General features: G+C 44.2%; 1 protein-coding gene across 1 annotated transcript in view; it reads left to right on the top strand.

Moving 5' to 3' along the window:
- Secisbp2l (SECIS binding protein 2 like) overlaps positions 1-20,672 on the top strand; it is a 53,578-nt gene that overhangs the window by 16,640 nt on the left and 16,266 nt on the right. The window contains exons 5-13 of the mRNA XM_006994072.4: positions 1,318-1,544; positions 1,803-1,827; positions 2,159-2,274; positions 8,392-8,526; positions 12,200-12,280; positions 12,912-13,079; positions 13,210-13,351; positions 17,010-17,179; positions 20,193-20,325. Coding sequence (XP_006994134.2) covers positions 1,318-1,544; positions 1,803-1,827; positions 2,159-2,274; positions 8,392-8,526; positions 12,200-12,280; positions 12,912-13,079; positions 13,210-13,351; positions 17,010-17,179; positions 20,193-20,325 — 1,197 coding nt within the window. The remainder of the gene's footprint in view (positions 1-1,317; positions 1,545-1,802; positions 1,828-2,158; positions 2,275-8,391; positions 8,527-12,199; positions 12,281-12,911; positions 13,080-13,209; positions 13,352-17,009; positions 17,180-20,192; positions 20,326-20,672) is intronic.

Raw genomic sequence — 20,672 nt, 5'->3', positions numbered from 1 at the left:
AAGGCATGCGCCACCGCCACCCAGCAATTGGGCATACTTATATATCACTGTTGGAATGTAGGTTGTTTTAATCATTCAAAAATGATTTAGCATGATCCAGTTTGGATCTCTGTGTCCTGTACAACCCATTCATGTTTGCCTTACAGAAACTTCATGTGCATACATTTGCTGTCATGTGTCTCAGACTGTTAGCTATCATTGAATTCCTTCTTTGACAGTTTCATACACATATGACATACATTTTGATTGTTTTGTGTCTCTGCCCCCAACCAACAATGGGTTGTTTGTTTTGAGATACTCTAACTGTGTAGCCCTGGCTGTCCTGGAACTCAGCTCTGCAGACCTGGCTGACCTTGAACTCACAGAGATCCTCCTGCTTTTGCCTCCTGAATTCGAAACAACCAAAGCATACTGTGAGTGGTAGAAAGGATAAATATGTTGGTATATTCATTCATGCAAAAGCAGTTTGTATACAGTGGCATTAATTAACCAGAGGACCATACAGCAGAATCTTAAAACTAGTGTTGAAGTAGCAGAGAATAAGATAATAGCTGATTATTTTAGTGATACAATCAAAAGCTGTAAAAGTAAAGATTTCTTTTTTAATTTATTTAACTTTATTTTATGTGCATTGGTATGAAGGTGTCATATCTCCTGGAATTGGAGTTACAGACAGTTGTGAGCTGCCATGTGGGTGCTGGAAATTCACCCTGGGTCCTCTGAAAGAGCAACCAATGCTCTTAACTGTTGAGCCATCTCTCCAGCCCCCAAACTGGTTTGATGTTGTTGTTGTTGTTATTAGTTTTTTTGTTTGTTTGAGAGTCTCTGTGTAAATAGTCCTGGCTGTCCTGGAACTCACTCTGTAGTCCTGGCTGACCTTAGACTCATAGAAACCTGCCTGCTTCTGCCTCCCAAGTGCTGGCATTAAAAGTGTGCACCACCACTGCCCAGCCAGTTTCTTTTTTAGAAATAGGAAAATCTGTGGAAAATCTCTACAGAACGTTGAGTGAAGACTAAACACAGGACAGTGGTAACAGGGAAGGTAGTCTAGTGGGGCACAGATGGCGACTATGAAAGATTGGCGATGCTCTTTCTTAAATGGCCGATGATTTTAGTGTTTTATGACACACATATTTTGTTTTCATAATGATGCCATGTTATAAGTTATTAGGAACATTTTACATGATCTTTTCAAGGAGTCACATATTTCTCCCTTTACAGACTCTGTTACTTTAATTTTCTTAGAACCTTAATAATTTAACAAGATTGTATAAACTTGGTCATCACAGAGAATTGTCCACTTGCCTTGCCTTGTAGATTTCCCATCGGACATTGCTAATAAGTCTCTCTCAGAGAGCACAGCCACAATGCTCTGGAAAGCCAAAGGCAGGAGGAGAAGAGCCTCCCACCCTGCTGCAGAGTCCTCCAGTGAGCAGGGGGCCAGCGAAGCTGATATCGACAGCGACAGCGGCTACTGTAGCCCCAAGCACAACAACCAGCCTGCGGCAGGCGCTCTGCGGAATCCTGATCCTGGGACCGTGAATGTGCGTACCCCTCATTTGTCAGTCAGTCTGTCTGTCTGTCTGTTGTTAGTCTTGCTGTCAGTATAGTGTGTCCTTTGCTGAAACTGAAGTATTCATTTTGTTTCTTTTTAGCAATTCTTAATGGTATTTACTATTCATGAAAATATGAAGCACTGTTAATAAATATATTTAACACTAGGTTAAGTTGAAACATTTGCGAAGTATGACCTGTTGACTTTTAACTAGAAACTAACCACCCTTTCTGTTTTGTGTTTTTAGCATGCGGAATCATCAAGCTGTACAGGTACTTATTTTTTGCAGTGTTTTTTCTGTATTTTCTTCTTTGTCCATTTTAAGTTTTCCTTTAAGTATGGCACTTACCAGGGCTATAAACAAAAACTGTAAGTCTTCAGTGATTCAAGTTAATTGAAAAGTATATATAGTTTTACCAAACAAGTTGAGAAAATGTGATCTGGAGCATTCTGCAGGATGACATTTGTGTTACTAAGAAGGCACATGCCACTCTAAACTTACAGAGAAAATTCCATGTCTGTAGTGATTCAGTTGTTTAGATTTTTTTTTGGCCTCCATTATCAGCTAATCTAATCTTTAATATCTTTACACGTTTGTTGCAGGTGGTGTAAACTGGCCCAAAGTAACTTGCCAGGCAATCCAGAAAAGACCGTGGATGGAAAAACACCAGGCATTTTCTAGAGGGGGAAGGCAGACTGAACAGAGAAATAATTCACAGGTACTTTGAATGAGGTTGGAAATTTGATTAGGTGTGAGATGAATAGTGTTAAATTTATCATAATAATGGTGTAGCAAGCACATTGTCCTTAAAGGTACATAAAGTTATCTAAGTGTGAACTGCTGTGGGCTGTTGATAAGGCATGAGGACCTGAGTTCAGATCCCCAGCCCCCACTTTAATTACTGTCATGCTGCAGTGCACATCTATAACTGCAGAGCATAAGAGGCAGGGAGCCTAGCTGAATTGGTGAGACTCGGTTCAGTGAAAGACTGTCTGGAAACAGTGAGGTAAAGAGAGACAGAAGAAGGCACACACGTATGATTATGCAATAATCAGTATGCCTTGGTGTGCCCCAGGCCAGTGAGAGATCCTGTCTTTAAAAAAGATGGTTGTCTTCTGAAGAAGGGCACCTGAGGCTGTCAACTAGGAACAACAGAAATACAACATGCATGTGCATCACATGTGCAATGAGAGCTCTCATATCTAAAACTTCTTCTTCTTTTTTTTTTGTTTTTTTGAGACAGGGTTTCTCTGCAGCTTTGGTGCCTGTCCTGGGTCTCGCTCTGTAGACCAGGCTGGTCTCGAACTCACAGAGATCCGCCTGCCTCTGCTTCCTGAGTGCTGGGATTACAGACATGCACCACCACCGCCCGACCTAAAACTACTTAAATGCCTTAGCAGAGCATAAACAGTGAAATGGCGGTGTGCTGAGTGAGGATGGTGAGAATGTGGTGTCAGTGGTTCATCTGTGTCTGGTTGAGGATGCTGGGATTGTAGAAAAGGACGCCCTCCACCAGCTGTCTCACCTGCTGTGTCTGTTTCCTTCCTCTCAAAGATTGGAGCCTTCCTCTCTTAAGAATGGTTGTTTGAACTTAAGGACTGTAGGGGTCTGTGGGTTCTAAACATACATTTATTTATCTTGTGGGTGTGAGATTAGGACAGCTTGCAAGAATAAGGACCAGTCTCAGGTCATCAGGCCTACTAGCAAACACTTTGCCTGCTGAACCATCTTTTCAGCCGTGGGTATTTTGATGTGGCTTATTAACCCTTCCATGCTAGTGGCATTGTCACATTGATGGTTACCTGGTGCCACAGTGTGGCTAGACTGGGCGCTCTCCTGACAGTCATCAGAGTGGGCTGTGCACACCTGTGTACTTCCCGTGATTGGCTGTCAAATCAGGGAATTGTTTATTGGTCATTATTTCTGTTTTTCATTTTAGATAGACTTCCTGGATCTTTATGTCTAGTTAAGAAATTAAAGCTGTCATATAAATATGAATGGACCAAAAGTAAGAACAAGATACTGGATTGTGTATACCAGCTGCTGCCTGCTCTTGGCCTCCCTGAGAAGAACACTTGAGATAACTCCTTGACTTAGGCTCTACTTGCTGTCAGGAAAACAGAAGGAATGCTCCTTCCCTGTGATTCTTCAGAATCAGGCCATTTTGTGGCCCAGGCTTGTGAGGCAATCTGGTTTTAGCTTTATTTGATGATAAAGGTTAGACAAAGCCTGCAAAATGTTTACTGAATTTTTCTGTTGAAATTGAAACCTCCTGCTTTCCAAAGTTCCTGGTCTGGGTCCTGGCCTGGTTTGTTTTCTTCTTGGTTTGTTTTGTATCTGTGTCCATTAAGGGAAATAACCCTGAGATGAAAAACACTGTAAATGCTTTCTCTTTACCTGATAACTGGTGGGAAAAAAGGAAGCTAAGCAGTTAAGTGTATTTTGTTTGTTTGTTTTGAGAAGGTCTTTCCCTAGATCCGAGGCTAGCCTGGAACTTGCTGTTAGTTCAGGTTGCTCTGAACTTGTGACCTTCCTCCCTTCATCTCCCAAATGGCGGCATATGCCACTCCAGCTAGCAGCTTTGTTCCTTTGGTATCTTTCTTCAGTCCTAAAGCATCCAGCCAGATTGTGACAGTGTGTTGACTGTCTACTACTGATGTTTCCTTGTCCTAATATTTTTCTTAAGTATATACTTGCTTTTTCCCAAATACTAACTCCTTTCTTACGTCAAAACATTATGCCCCTTTGCAACTTCTAATTGTTTCCTATACTTTAAAAGGCTTTTAGAAGGTTAAGTCCCACAGAAAACATTGACCTGTATTTTATACTAGTTTTTTTTTCCTGTATGTGAGTGTGTGTAGGTCGTCAGATAACTTTAGAGTTAGTGCTCTTCTTCCACCTTCTCACGGGTTCCGGGGGTCCAGCACAGGTCAGCCAGGCTTCACAGCAAGTACCATTAGCTGCCGAATGATCTCAGTAGTCCTTGTGCTACTTTTTTATAGTGCAGCGTTTCGAGATATTTTTATCAGAGACTTAACTTTGATGCATGGTGATCTAGATTTTTAAAGCAGCAAACCACTTTTTTTTTCTTTTTCTTTTTTTGAGACAGGGTTTCTCTATGTAATAGTCCTGGCTGTCCTGGATCTCACTCTGTAGACCAGGCTGGCTTGGAACTCACAGAGATTCTCCTGCCTCACCTCCGATGCAGCAGATACTTCCTTCACTGAGTGTAGGACTGGAGAGATGACTGAGTGGTAAGAGTGCGTGCTGTGCAGGCCTGAGGACCCAAGGTGAAGTCCCCAGTGCCTGTGTCACATCAGACATAGACGTGTGTGCCTGTGACCCTGACACTGCCCGGGGGCAGAGACAAGAGGACGCTGCAGCTTGCTGGCCCCTGGCCTCGCTGTGGGTTCCCTGAGCGACCCTGTCTCAAGGGAGTAAGGCTGAGCGTGACAAAGCAGGCTACCTGCGCTGCACACAGATACACAGGGGTCTGCATAGACAAACGTGTGTGGATGGCCCACACAGAGACTAAACACTGAAAATAGGAAAAAGAAGACAGGAAAATCAAGGGATAAGGGAGGAATGTAAAGGGCTTCAGGAGTTTTGATTTCTATTACGTTTTTGCTAGCTTTTTGTCACTGTCCCATGACACTGGGGCAAGCCAAATTATAAAGATAAATGCTTTATTTAATTTATAGTTTTGGAGAGCAGAAGTCTAAACAGCATGATACGAGCCCTGATGAAGTCCTCCTGGCATGTAATGGGAATGTTTTTGTGAAGAGAGGGGATGAAACCACGTCTAGAAAGCCAGAGAGAGACCTAGGGATCAGATCTAGCTTAGTTCTTAAAAACTAAGCTAGACTGACTGACCAGCATGCCCCAGACATCCTCCTGGCTCTGCCTTTCCAGCAGTGGGGTTAGAAGGGCAGGCCACCACACCAGGCCCTTTAAAGTGGATTCTGGCAATCAAACTCAGGTCCTGATGCACCACAGGCAAGTATGTTACCGCTGAGCTCTTTCCACAGCCCTAGGTCCACCTCTTGGAAGTTCCACACCTCCCAATGCCACCAGGGCCTCCAGGAACCAAGTTCTAAAACAGGAGTACTTGAGGCAGACAATATCCAAAACAATTAACATGTTAATTAGATTTTCAAAAGGTTTTAATGTAGTTGGGCATTTCCATGTTTTGAGTTATTTGTGTTTCTTTTTCTGTGAACTTGTCTGGTCATGTCTCTGCTTGCTTTTGACTCCGGATCTATTTCTTTTTATCTTGATTTATTTTGAGACCAGGTCTTAATATGTAGTCTAGGCAAGCCTTGAACTTGAAATCTCCTACCTCAGCCTCCCAAGACTTGGGGTTACAAGTGTGCCATCATACCCAGTTTGCATCTTGATCTCTTTCCTTTCCTCTTTCCTCCTCTTGTTTCTTTTTATCCCTCTGCTTTTGTTTTATTCATTATTCCTGCTTCTCTCTTTTGAGGCAGAGTCCCATTCTGTAGCGTTGTCTAGCCTGGAACTACCTGTGTAAACCAGGTTATCTTTGAACTTGAACATCCTCCTGCCTCTGCTTCCTGAATGCTAGGACTACAGGCTTGTGCTGCCACCATGCCTGATTCATATGTGCTCTTTTCAGCCACAAAACTGACTTAGAAGAACTGACAGACAACGTTCAGTTAGCAGGAGGTTATTGATTTGTTCAGAAGTTATAGGAATATTTGCTTTCCATGGACTTTGTAGAAACTGTTAGTTTGGAAGTTTTAAGTTGCTGGCGCTTTTTTCTTTGTTTATTTTTGATGATAGGGTCTCTTTGTGTAACCTTGGCTGGCCTGAAACTCATTATGTAGACCAGTCTGGCCTCAGATTTACAGAAATCTGTCTGCCTCTGCCTCTTGAGTGCTGGGCTCAAAGGTATAAGTCACCATGCTTGGCAGTCCTGGTACTTTTTGTCTCCCTGTAAGTATCAAGTTGCATTTGTCTTTTTTTTTTTTTTTTTAGACCATAATATATATATTTTTTTATTTTACAACACCATTCAGTTCAACATAATCGCCACAGATTCCCCTGTTCTCCCCCTCTCGCCCCCCTCCCCCTCCCCCCAGCCCACCCCCCATTCCCACCTCCTCCAGATCAAGGTCTCCCCCGAGAGCCGGGATCGACCTGGTAGACTCAGTCCAGCCAGGTCCAGTCCCCCCCCCCGCCCCCCGCCCCCCCCAGACCGAGCCAAGCGTCCCTGCATAAGTCCCAGGATTCAAACAGCCAACTCATGTAACGAGCCCAGGACCCGGCACCAACGCACAGCTGCCTCCCAAACAGATCAAGCCAAAAGACTGTCTCACCCCTTCAGAGGGCCTGATCCAGTTGGGGGCCCCTCAGCCTTTGGTTCATAGATCCTGTGCTTCCATTCATTTGGTTATTTGTCCCTGTGCTGCATTTGTCTTTTAAAGAAAAATTGTTGTGTATTTTTGACACCATCAATACATATATACGAACTGGTTCACAGCAGGAAGCATGGGAATGGCCAGGGGTAGGGCTGTGTGTTGCTCTCAGTCTCCTGACTGCCTCATGTTGTTTCTTGTTTGTTAGGATTTGAGGTGGGTGTCGACAGAGAGGAACTTGTCATGTCTTTTTCATTTCTTCTGAAGGGGTGTTTAGCATCAGCTGACACAGGTTCTTAAAAGAAGTATCTGAGGCTCTTAGAATGCTTACCATGCTTTTTCTTTTCCTTCTGACAGTGGACTGTTTTGCAGACTTACTAGTAAGATGTCTCAGTCTGTACTCTGAAGGAGCACCATAGACTTAATGCTTCTGAGCAGAAAGGTGTAGTAAGCCAAGGTCAAGGTACAGGAAGGTCGGCTCTCTGGTGAAGGATTCTTCAACCTAATGGCCTTCTCACTGTTGCCCTTAGGGAAGAATGGCTGAGAGTTCTCTGGGTCCCTTTTACAGGCTTCATAAATCCCAGCCATGATGCTCTGTTTTCGTGAGTTAGTCACTTACCAGAGTCTCTGTCTTCCAGGACTCAGGACTCACCCCATGAATTTGGGGACATATAAGTAGCTCTTGTAACAGGATAATAATACTTTATGTGATCAGATAAAGTTCCATTTCCTTTCATCTTTTTTTTTCTTCTCTGTTTTATTTATTTTTTTGGTGGGAGAGGGTGATTATTTAATTTATGAATGAGAATCTTGTGTTGTATCTTAGCTACCTGCCACTCTTCATATTACAGCCCTGGGTGGCCCCAACTGCATAGTCCTGCCTCTCTCTCTCTCTCATGATGGGGTTATAGGCCTCTGCCATCTTGCTTCTTCAGCCCATTCCTTGAAGGCAAGGCTGTAATAAGGTATCACTAAGAAAAATTATCTCTAGGGATGTTTTTTACCCTAGGCTGGCCAAGGATAACCTTGAGTTTTTGGTCCTCTTACCTCTCCTTGTTCTTGTAATCCTCCAGGGTTGGCTCTTTCCACTCATCAGGTTCCCTGGAGACATTTTCAGGGGATTAGGTTTACTAGCAGTTCATACTTCTCGGTCAGCTAATGAGTGCTGTACTGCATTGTGGACATAACCTGTCACTGGGACCATCACCTACTGGAGGACCTTAGGCTGTTGTCGGCTTTGTCAATAAAGCTGATAAAAGTCTTGAGCCTCTGGGGGGAGAAGTGTTAACAGGACACCTTACTGTTGGCCTTACTGGAAGCTTTAGCTGTTAAGATCAACTATGTGCTGTATAGAAGTTCCTTGAGTCCCACACTCCATGTGCTTCTTTACAAGTTTGCTGTACTTCAGGGACAAAGTCACTTGAAAATGACGTTTCCTTTCCTCTGGGGTTCCTTAGGCTGGATTCCGATGCCGAGGACATAGCACTTCCTCAGAAAGAAGACAGAATTTACAAAAGAGACAAGACAATAAGCACTTAAACTCTGCTCAGTCTCACAGAAGTGACCTAAATTCTGAGTCTTTATATTTTGAGGTAATTTTTTTCAAATTCTGTTTGTAAACTATTTGAAAATATCTTAATTAAGACGTTAATTTGGTATGTTATTATGTGATAAATATTGTATTTTTGTATTTTCACATGTTACTCCGTTAGACTATAAATGACTTGACATACTGGCTCATTTTTAGTTGTCTTGGTTGTGTTTATTATGTAAGCTAACACCCCCTTTATTAATGTCTGTTTTGAAGTTTTGTCATGTGTTCATTTTGATGTGGTGTGTGGATGAGAAGCTGATTCTGTTGTCGTTGGATATGTTTGTAAGGTTTTTCAGATTTGAGTAATTCAATCGAAATAATTCCTGCTCCCTTTCAGTAGAGTCTTAGAGAAAAAAGAAAAATGGCTGTTTTATTGGCTCTCCTAGAACATACATCCTAATTCACTGTTTCTAGTGTTTGCTCAGCTAGCTAGCTTTTACTCCAGGCCAGGGCTGTATCAGAGTTGCTGTGAGTAGATACCAGAGAAATGCTTTGTGCTGGGAGGATGCAGACATGAACATACTCATACAATTGGCTGTGATTGGACTAGGAGATAGAACAAACCACTTGGATGGATCTTAAAGAATAAATTTGTTGTTTGTTATTGTTTCAAGCATTCCTGTTAATTCATCTGTGCAACTCACTTTGGTTAGAGCATAGATTTTTATAAAATAGAATAATAGATGCAAATTAAACTGGAATTCTTGAAGTCAGAGGACAAGGATTAGTATATTAACTAAGCTGAATAATGTCCCAAAGGAGTTGAGGGTGTCTGACCTACTCTCCCCAGAGTAGTTTTGCAGCCCCTGACTGGACAGGTAACTCACTGGCTTTATAAATGAAGAAGGTTCTAAGAAATGTGCCATTTGTTTTTATACTAACATCAGTTAAAATTTGGAAACCATGAACCAGGTATGGTGGCTTAAACCTGTAATCCTAACTCTCCAGAGCTGAAATGGGAGGATTACTTTAAGCTGGAGATTAGCATGGGCTGTAGTGTGAGACTATGTCTCAAGAAAACAAAACAAAAATTAGGAAATTTAAATTCTTGTTTGATAATATTAGAATGAATGGTTTTCTGTTAATACTGAAATTGGACTGCTACTTTGGTAACAGATCTTAGGAAGATAGCTGCATCTCCTCCCACCCCCTTTTTTTTAAGTGATAAGGTCTCTATAGCCCTGGCTGTTCTGGAACTCTGTGTGTAGATCAGGCTGGCCTTGAACTCACAGAGATCTACCTGCCTTTTTCTCCTGGGTGCTGGGATGAAAGTGCATGCCACTATGCCTACTTAGCTTAGTTTAAATGTGTTGGGGATTTTCTGAGGCTAGAACCCAGGTCTTTGTCCTTGCGGAAGAGCGGCGTTCTGCCACTGGCCCGCCCCATCAGCCCCTGTTGGTTTTTATTTATACAGATGATCTAAACTTAAAATGCTAGCTGGGTGTATTGGTGTTTGCCTGAGACTGAGCTGGGGTTTTGCCTGAATCCTTGGGTCTTGTCCCTCAGACACCATCCACCTTGATTTTTTTTTTTTTGACAAAAGGTCCCTCATTGGCCTGGAACTCAGTGATCAAGCGAGGCAGGCTGGCCAGTGAGCCTCATGGAGCTGTCTTTCTTCACGTCTCAGCACTGGGAGTTCAGTGCCCGCCACTGTGCAGCTATTTTTACTTAGGTTCTGAGGATTGAATCAGCTCCTCATGCTTCCTGAGTTACCACTTTCCCAAGCAAGCCACCCCCCAGCTCTAAGAGCTTTTAGTCTCTCTGTTCTTAGGAATGAGGGCTTTGTGCAGAGTTTTCATAAATCCTGGATTGACCAGTCTTTCTTTCTTTACTTGTGGATTTTATACATGCTGAACATTTTTGTAACTATAAAATGTTACTTCTATTCCTTCCCTTAACAAAAGTTAATTCTAATCGCAGAAGAAGAATAGTTTAACTACAAATATGACAATTTTATTATAGGCTCACTTGTATGATTGTTTCCATACAATCAGAAGGATATTGATTAAGAAACTAATTTGAGGCTGGAGAGATGGCTCAGCCTTTAACAGCACAGGCTGCTTTTTCAGAGGTCCTGAGTTCAATTCCCAGCAACCACATGGTGGCTCACAACCATCTCTAGGGGGAATCTGATGCCCTCTTCTGACGTAAATGAATACAGGCAATTAGAGCACTCATCCATAAAATAAATAAATAAAAGATCTTAGAAAAACCTATAACCAAGGGGTTGAGGATTTAGCTCAGTGGTAGAGCACTTGCCTAGCAAGTGCAAGGCCCTGGGTTCTGTCCTCAGCTCTGGGGGAAAAAATTAATTTGAATAAAAACATTAAAAAATATTTTAAACACTCTTCAAATTATATGTAATAGGGAATGGAATAAATTTTAAAAATGAATATTAAACTATTTAAATCTTCTCCAAATTATCTGAACGTGATAAATCCAGTTTGAATTATTTTTAATAACCTACCTATGTTAGGATAGAATTAGTATAAAAAAATGAAAAAGTGGTTACAGAAATCTAAAGGATGGATGGATGTGGATCTGACTTCTTGCTTGAATGAAAAATAGGTTTAGCATGGGAGAAATAAAATTTCCTTTTAAGGCTGATTAAAATAGTTCAACAGTAGGATACAAATATACATTATTTTCCTACCTTTCAGAACTGTCAAACGGTATAGAAAGTTTCTATTCTGGGGAGGTTGCTCATTGGTAGAGTAGTTACCTAGCCTAAGTAAGACTCTGGGTTTGATGCCCAGCAAACACACATGTTCATATGCATGAGCACATACATGAACACCCACCCATACACACACACACACACACACACACACACACACACACACACACACACACGTGCATGCACCCGTGTGGTGATTTTTGTTGTACCCTAGTAAAATTTGCCTGAAGATCAGAGGACAGAACAAGCCATTAGATTAAACTTAGAGGCCAGGCAGTGGTGGCACACGCCTTTAATCCTAGCACTCAGGAGGCAGAGATCCATCTAGATCTCTGTGAGTTCAAAGCCACACTGGACTACATGAGCTTGATTCAGTCTAGGAGAGAAACAGAGGCAGGCAGTGGTGGCACACACCTTTAATCCCAGCACTTGGGGAATCTCAGCACTAAGATGGAAGTGATGTGGCTGGGCACAGAAAGGTACATAAGGTGTGAGGAGACAGGAACAAAAGCCTTTTGCCTGAGGACTTAGGCATTCAGTCTGAGGATTCGTGGAGACAGGATCTCACCTTCCATTCGGCCTGAGGATTTGATAGTGGTGAGAAGTTTCTCTAATGGCTTGTTGCTTTGTCTCTCTGATCTTTCAGCATTGACCCCAATGACTGGCTCTGGGTTTTTATTAAAAGACCATTTAGGATTTGAGTTACATACCCCCTCACCCACATACTGAGCACACCCCTCCCCATGCAGGTGTGTGCACATGCACGTCCATACACACACAACACACACACAGGTGTACATGCACCTCCCTACCCACACACTCTGAGCATACCCACACATGCAGGCATACACATCTACACACACACACACACACACACACACACACACCAAGCACACACCCCACACAGACATGCAGGCGTGGACACACACACTCATATACCCTTTTGTAGGATTAGTCCTGAACATTTTCACTGACCTCAGGGAAACTATTTCAGGATGAAGATGGGTTTCAAGAACTAAGTGAGAATGGAAATTCTAAAGATGAGACTATTCAACAGAAACTTCCTTCAAAAGTAGTAAGTAACTCCTTTCAAAATTATAAGAAAAATAGAACACCCTTTGAACTCGGCTATGTGGAAAGAAGTCTTGAGGTTGGTATAAAGGACATAGGGGCAGCATGGTGTGTACGGATAATATGTTTACTGCTTACTTTCACACTTGGAAATTGTTACTACAGTTGTACTTCATTTTAGGTGTGTATACGGGTGGGTGGGTGCACAGTGTGCTTGAGGAAGACAGAGGACAACTTGCAGGAAGAGTTGGTTCTCTCTGTCCATGTAGGTCACAGGAGTCCCAGGTTTTTAGTTTGGGCAGCAGACTCCTGTACCTGCTGAGCCTTAATGTTTCCTTTCCTAAACAAAATCTAGGAAACCTGCAGTTCTGTCACTAGAGGAGAAAACATTAAGTACTGTCATACAATGTGCAGTCTAGATAGACATTTCCCAGACAAGCACCACCTGTTACATCCAGGTTTTGTCCTTTCATCTCCCGTTCTAGAATGGTCCTTCCTCTCACCCTGTTCTTAATGGCCCCCAGTCCTCTGAGTTTCCTTCTCTGTCCTGCAGAACCTGCCTCAGTCTGCATTGTCTCTCCTTAGGGTTTGACATCTGTGACATGACTAACAGCTCTGTTTCTCCTGTGTCATAGTTGGATGACTTACCTGAAAACTCACCCATCAATATAGTTCAGACTCCAATTCCCATTACCACTTCAGTTCCTAAACGAGCCAAGAGTCAAAAGAAGAAAGCATTAGCTGCAGCCCTTGCCACAGCACAAGAATACTCGGAAATAAGTATGGAGCAAAAAAAACTGCAGGTATGTAGTCCTTTTCTGCAGTTAGGATTGTCTGCCGGCTTGGTGGGATGGGCAGGAATGCCAAGTGTAACTATAATTTGTCATTCTCTCCTAGTCAGAAACAGTGAATCCTTTCTTATCCGCCTTTTAGGAAGCTTTATCAAAAGCAGCTGGAAAGAAGAATAAGACCCCTGTGCAGCTAGATTTGGGGGACATGCTAGCTGCTCTGGAGAAGCAACAGCAAGCGATGAAAGCTCGCCAGATCACCAACACCAGACCGCTGGCGTATCCAGGTGACTCCTCGGTGTGGGCAGGCCGCTGCAGCCTGGGGTAGAGCTGTGTGGTCTTTCTCTTTCTCCCTGCTCTGCCCTTGATCAGTTCCTCTCTCCCTTCCCCCTCCCTCTCCCTCTCTCTCATGCCATGGACATGAGAGATATTGACAGCTTTTAGGAGACTGTCTCTTCCACCATGGCTTCTGAGGATCGGGCGAGCTCAGGTCAGCAGGACTGTAGTACAGACACTTATCGCTGAGCCTTCTTTCCTGGCCCCGTCCTCATTGTTTGTTTTGTTGTTATTTTTCTTCTCCAAAGGTTAAAATAAAAAAATCACAGGGTAGTTTGGCCCTGTTAACTATGAAAGTATCCAATTAAATGACAAATTTTGATGGTTTCATGTGTGTGAACGAGACAGTGATCTGGCTTCCCACTGAAACTACTCCTGTTTTAACCAACCTTGTCAGTTTCAGAGCCCAGTGGTTGATCTTCCTCCTTTCCTTTTAGAGATAGGGGTAGCACAGAGGCGGGCAGGGTACCAATGAGGAGGACGGATGCTGAGAAGCAGAACTTTCTGTCTGCTCTGTTCCCAGATTGTCCCAGTTCCAGACTGGTGCCGAATAGGTAAAGAGAAAAGACCGTGTGGCTGTGTCTGGGTGCGGAGTGCTGCAGTCTGTAGCTATCCACTCACTTAGTGGATCCCTTTGCTTGAGGAAGGTAGAGGTGATACCGAATGCATAGAGTTGCATGCTGCTGAGATGGAGAGTGGCTGGATACAGTGGAGGAAGTGGCCTTTTAGCTCACCTCTGGGGCTGGAGTCAAGCTGCTGAGATTGGGCTCCTGATTGTAGATTTGTTGTTTTAGGAAGGTGTTTATCTTCTTCTACTTCAGTTTGTTACATTAAAATGGAGTAGTTATGGTCCCTACTTCAAGGTTGTTTGGGGAATAAATGAGCTGATAGATGTAAAGTGCTTAGAAAAGCTCACTCAGTAAACTAATGAGTATTACAAAGAGCTGTGACCATTACAACTTTGTTGGGATTTTTGTTGTTGCTATTGCTATTTTTGGTTTTTGAAATAGGGCTGAAGTAATTCCTCTGCCTTAGCTTCCCAAATGCTGAAACTACTGGTGTGAGTCACCGTACCCAGCCATTTGTCATTTTAACCATTTATTTTTCTTTAGTTGCTGAGAACTAAACTTTGTCTAGCCAAGGGCCCTGTGCTTGGCTAGACAAACACTTTACCATTGAACTGAATCTCTGACCACCATATTTTTTTTCCAATGCTGGGGCTTAAACGTAAGGTCTTATGTATACCAGGCAAGTGCTCTTCCACTGACCTGTGTCTCCAGCTCTACAACTTTGGCTGATTTAATAAATGTTATGTTAAGAGCTGGAGAGATGGCTCAGCAGTTAAGAGCACTGGCTGCTTTTCCAGAGGACTTGAGTTCACTTCCCAGCAACTACATGCTCACAACCATCTATAGTGGGATCTGATGCCCTCTTCTGGCATAAAGTCATACACACAGATAAAATGCTCACATACATAAAATAAATAAATAGGTTGAAAATGTTCTGCTAAACAACTCTGAATATCTGTGCTTAGAACGTGCTGTCTGGAGCAGTTGGGGTTCTGGAGGTGGCGAGGCTAGACCACTCAAGAAGCTCACCACTGACTCCGCTCTGAGGTGGCTCAGCAGTAGGTGCTTGCTGTTCTTGCTGCTGAGGACCTGGGCTCAATTCTCAGCACTCAAGTAGCAGCTCACAGCCAGTCTTACTGTAGACCCAGGGGATCCAATGCCCTCTCACATAGACACCAAGCACCCGCATGGTACACATGCATTCCTCCAAGCAAAACATTCATATGCATAAAAAAGATCTTTAAACAAGTTTATAGTCTAGTCAAGAAAAGAATGAGATGATGGGAGTGAACATTTGTAAGGAGTTGATGGAGCATGGAACAGCAGGATGTGGAATAGGTCCAAGACAACTCCAGGGTGTTGCAGAGATGACTTCATCAGTAAAGGGCTTGCCATGTGAGCATGGGACCTGAGTGTGGATCTCTAGTACCAAATAAAGCCAGGCACAGATGGCAGTGTGTACCTGGGATCCCAGTGCTACAGAGGCGGAGACCGGCAGATCCCTGAAGCTCATTAGCCAGCTTGTGTAGCTGAATTGGTGAGCTGTAGGTTCGGTGAGAGACCATGTCTCACCAGCTAGGGTTGAGAGTGATTGGGACAACACATAGCACCAACGCCTGGCCTTCACATGGATATGCACACAGGTGCAGGTGTGTGCTCTCTAGCTTAGTGAAGAGGGCTATGAGGATGTCACAGTGACATAAGGAGAGTTGACAGTGGCCTTGGACTTGAAATGCTAGCAGTTGAGGCCCTGGTGACCTCATTTGTCATGTGTATATGCATGTGTAGTTCAGGCTAGAAGTCAGTGCATTTAAAATGAGGGAAAAACCCATGGAGTGACCAGGTTTCAGGGATAGGGAGAAGAAGAGCCACACATATCAATAGAATGAATGAATGGTGTTCTGGGGAGAATTTTTGACGATTGGGAAATTGCATTTGACAACTACAAGGTGGTTCTATTGACTCTTTTTTTTTTTTTTTTTTCCCCTCGGTGGTGGCAAGGGGGACAGGGAACAGGGGCATTGACACAGAATTTCTCTGTATAGTCCTGGCTGTCCTGGAACTCAGACATCTGCCTTCCTCTGCCTCCTGACTTCTGGGGTTAAAGGTGTGTGCCACCACCTGGCTTCTGTTGGGTCTTGACAGTAACACTTTCAATAGAGTGAGTATGGCCGAGACCAGATGGCAGTGGTTTGGAAAGGAATGATGCTGAGACATTTAACTGGGAGAGAGTGGGCAGTAAGAGCACCTTAGGCTGAAGGCAAGCCAGTTAAGAGAGGCTTTGTGTGTTTGCCTCCCAGCCCCTCTTTTCTTGTAGATAGAAGGGGGCGACTCAGAGAAAAGAGATGGGGTGGAGGAAGTGCATGAGAAAAGGAACAGCACAAGGTCCCAGAGGAACAAGATGACGACATTAAGTTCATTAGTGGGCCTTGGACGGTTGTGAGGATATCTGTCCCCTCCTTTTGGATGTTTCTGTAACTTAGGCAGTGTCTTCTCAAAGTGACAGGAACATTCTGCTAGAGTAGAGGGGTTGAGATTGGAGGCTTAGAAATATTAGAAGATGGGGGTAAAGGATGAGGGTGTAACAGGTGCTGGGTAGCACTGAGTGGGTGCGAGTCAGCTGTCCTTCCTGACGCTCAACTGAAGGGGAGCCGTGGGCTGCAGAAGTTTTTAAAATGAGGTGAGTAGCTGACTCTGTAGGCGTGAGGAGAACACCAGAGGTCGGCCATTGGGACTGGAGGTCAGTTGCAGAGAATGTGCCCACTCAGTTGCTGCAGTTGAGTTGAACTAACAGTCCAGGCCTACTTTCAGAGCTCTCGGTCGGCTGACTGCATTGGCTTACCTTCCTCATCTTAGGGGGGTCAAAGACTTGGAAAGAAGGTGTGTCTGAGGGACTCTGCTGAGCCTGTTACCACGACATGTGTTTTATCCTTTTCCACCGGAAGAGAACGCTTGTGTTTTTTGAAGATTTACTATTGGAATTGTCCAAGAGTGTGGATTTGGCTGCAGTAGTAAAACTAACCTTTTTGTTTGTTTGCAGTCGCCGCCGCCGCTGCTTTCCACGCTAAAGACACTGCTAACAGAAAGCCTTTAACCAGAAGTCAGCCCTGCTTGACGTCCTGCAACTCCCTGGACGTGACTTCCGCTAAAGCAAAGAAAGGGAAAGAGAAGGAAATGGCGAAGCTAAAACGGCCCACCGCGCTCAAAAAGGTACCCATCTGGAAATGCTTCTTTTATGGGATGGTTAAGGGTTTCCTTTTCTTTTCTTTGCAAAATCAGTGGTGTTTTAGGAAGCAGATGTTATAGTATATTTATCCACTTGGCTGTGTGTGACTGGTTAATTGAAAACCAGCATTGTATGTAAGAAGGCCCTACAAAGTGAATTTTTCTATAAGGGTTAGAAAATAAGCAACTAGACATTTCATATCCCCAAACACTAAACTCCTTAGGAATCAGAAGTCCAGATCTTTCCTTCCTTTGCATGTTTTTCTCTTATGTATGTATGTATGTGTGTGCATGCATATGTGGGCATGCTTGTGTGGCAGCCTGCATGTAGAAGCCTAAGGTTCATGTCCCAGTTTTCTCGATTGCTCTTGATCCTGTTCTTCCCTATTCTTTAAGGAAGGGTCTCTTAGTTGAACCCAGAGCTCACCAATATGGTTGGTTTGGCCAGCCAGCTTGCTTCAGGAGTCACATGTCAGCCTTCTGGGCTCTGATTCATGGGTGGTCTGCCACACCCACCTGGTTCTTTGTGTGTTTGGAGATCCAGACTTCAGTTGTTACTGTACAGCAAGCACTTTATCCAGTGAGCCATCTCCACGGCCATGCCTCCCCTTTCTTTTCTCTCTTTCCCTCCTCTCCTGGCCAGCCTTTCCTTCCCCTCCCACCTCTTTCTTCTCCTTCTTGTCTCCTCGTTTCAGTGCTGGAGATCTGACCCAAGGCTTCATACATCTGAGACAGGCACTCTGCCTCCTGGCTAGGCCTGGACCTTAGTAACTTCAGGGTTTGCTCTGCGTGTAGTAGAGCGACTTCAGGCCCACTTTTTCACTCCCTGTAGCTAGAGTTTTCCTGCTTTGCCCACAGTCAGGACAAATCTTTGTCACCCGCCAGTCCCACAGCCGCTCAGACCCAACCAAGTAAACACAGAGACTTATATTGCTTACAAACTGTATGGCCGTGGCAGGCTTCTTGCTAACTGTTCTTTTATCTTAAATTAACCATTTCCATAAATCTATACCTTGCCACGTGGCTGGTGGCTTACCGGCATCTTCACATGCTGCTGGTCATGGTGGCGGCTGCAGTGTCTCTCCGCCTCAGCCTTCCGCTTCCCAGAATTCTCCTCTCTCCTTGTCCCACCTACTTCCTGCCTGGCCACTGGCCAATCAGTGTTTTATTTATTGACCAATCAGAGCAATTTGACATACAGACCGTCCCACAGCACTTCCCCTTTCTTTTTTTTAAAAGGAAGGTTTTAACTTTTACACATCTCCAAAGTCAGCTTGGTATATTTGGGAATTTGGGCGTAGCTTCTCTTACTACTTCCTGCTGGAGGGGGGCGCTGTATCTTATGGGGACACAAACAAAATTTTAGGATCATGGAGTAGTCCGTGAGACCGTATCGTCTAAGCCAGTTGCCTTGAAACAATTCTGGATGTTGGATCATCTGGGCCATGGTGTCATCGGAGACCTTTCAGGTGGTCTTGGCTGGTCAAACCTGATGTATCTTAATCTGGAACAAATCCATAGCCTCTGGCTTTCTGTGGAAACAAAAGCAGAGCCTCCTTTCCAAAGCAACATATCCTTACATCCAAATTTTGAAGTTAAGGTACCTTTAAAACACACATTTTGGCATAACTCAACAGCTTTTGCAATCAAATGTTTCTCTTCAGTTACGAATATCAAAGAGAACATAATCCAGATTCTCTGTGTGGTAGCCATCTTTATGTGGCTTATGTTTTATATTACCTTGAGCCAATTGCTTTAAACTGCAGCCTTCTAAGCCTCAAACAGCGCTGTGGCTGCTGGCTCCGCCCACTTCAGCTTCCCAACATGGCAGTGGTACGTTTTCCGCCAGCTCTGGGAGCCATCGTGGGTCTATGCTTTTATCCAAGCAGCGTGTAGCCCAGAAACCTCTTTTTTTTGTACTAGCAAAGGCTAAATCCACCATGCAGCTTAATGTGCCACTTGCAGAGGCCTCATTCCCGCCATACTGCAGATCGAGCTTGCATGCTAGGAACCCGCCAGTAGCTCAAACCGGCAGCTGCTGCTCATTCGAGAGAGACAATTAGGAAGCTGTTTTTAGTTCCGTTTTAGAATCTTTTCTCAGGTTTTAGGTGGAAACTCTTGCCAACACGTTGGGCGCCATTTGTAGCTAGAGTTTTCCTGCTTTGCCCACAGTCAGGACAAATCTTTGTCACCCGCCAGTCCCACAGCCGCTCAGACCCAACCAAGTAAACACAGAGACTTATATTGCTTACAAACTGTATGGCCGTGGCAGGCTTCTTGCTAACTGTTCTTTTATCTTAAATTAACCATTTCCATAAATCTATACCTTGCCACGTGGCTGGTGGCTTACCGGCATCTTCACATGCTGCTGGTCATGGTGGCGGCTGCAGTGTCTCTCCGCCTCAGCCTTCCGCTTCCCAGAATTCTCCTCTCTCCTTGTCCCACCTACTTCCTGCCTGGCCACTGGCCAATCAGTGTTTTATTTATTGACCAATCAGAGCAATTTGACATACAGACCGTCCCACAGCAACTCCCATCTTCCTTGCCTATAAAGTGATGGTGATATCTGCTTTGTTTAGTATTAGAGGGTCAGAGTGAGGCAATTCATGCCTGAATAGTTGGAAACTGTGGAGTGTAAGTCACATGAACTGTATGAGTTCCAAACTTAGAGTCACTGTTTGGGAATTCCTACCTGGTCACCTAGGAGCTCCAGATTGGGGCGGATGTGGCGTGTTGGTTGTTCTCAGCACCCTGCCTCCTTATTTGAAGTGTGTCTGGCTGTGCACTCTCAGCTCCCCCTGTAGTCTCTGTGCAGCATTCCCTCCCACTCGCCGTTTCTGACATACCTGTCACATTTGTACAGGTCAGCTTTTGTGCAGCGGGCTAATGCAGCCCACTGCGCTCCTCAGGGCTGTGCCTGTGTTTAGTGTGACATCGTAGTAGCTTGTACCTAGCTGAAGAATGAGCGGTAATTAAAGAGCTGTGCCATGGATTTCAGGTTATTTTGAAAGAAAGAGAGGAGAAGAAGGGGCGTCTGACCGTGGAACACAGCGTTTTGGGAGCTGAGGAGCCAACAGAAACGCATCTGGACCTCACCAGTGACTTGCCTCAGGAGACTGCCTCCCAGGAAGGTGAGGGCACCTCTCTCTGCCATAGCGGTCTGCAGTGTTGCCACGGAGAGGAAGCCTTGCTGGCTGTGCCTCAAGCAGAAGTTGCACACTGTGTTTTATGTACATGGATTTGCATGGGGTTTTTTTGAAGGCAGATGGCTGAGAGGGTAGACAGGTGTTACATATCTGATCTCTGACACTTTGGAGGCCAGATCCATCATTTGTTGTAACATCTCAAACATTAGGATCTTCCCACTGCCTGGGACTCCTGGGATTATCATAAGACCTCTTGTTCATCATCTTTTACATCAGGAATACTATTTACCAGTTGTTTTCTTTATAGGAATGTTTTTCAAATCATTTTTTAT

The sequence above is a fragment of the Peromyscus maniculatus genome, chromosome 4 (genome assembly GCF_049852395.1).
Source record: "Peromyscus maniculatus bairdii isolate BWxNUB_F1_BW_parent chromosome 4, HU_Pman_BW_mat_3.1, whole genome shotgun sequence".
NCBI classification, from domain to species: domain Eukaryota; kingdom Metazoa; phylum Chordata; class Mammalia; order Rodentia; family Cricetidae; genus Peromyscus; species Peromyscus maniculatus.
Note: the sequence above shows the minus strand (reverse complement) of the source record. Positions and strands in the feature narration are given on the sequence as shown.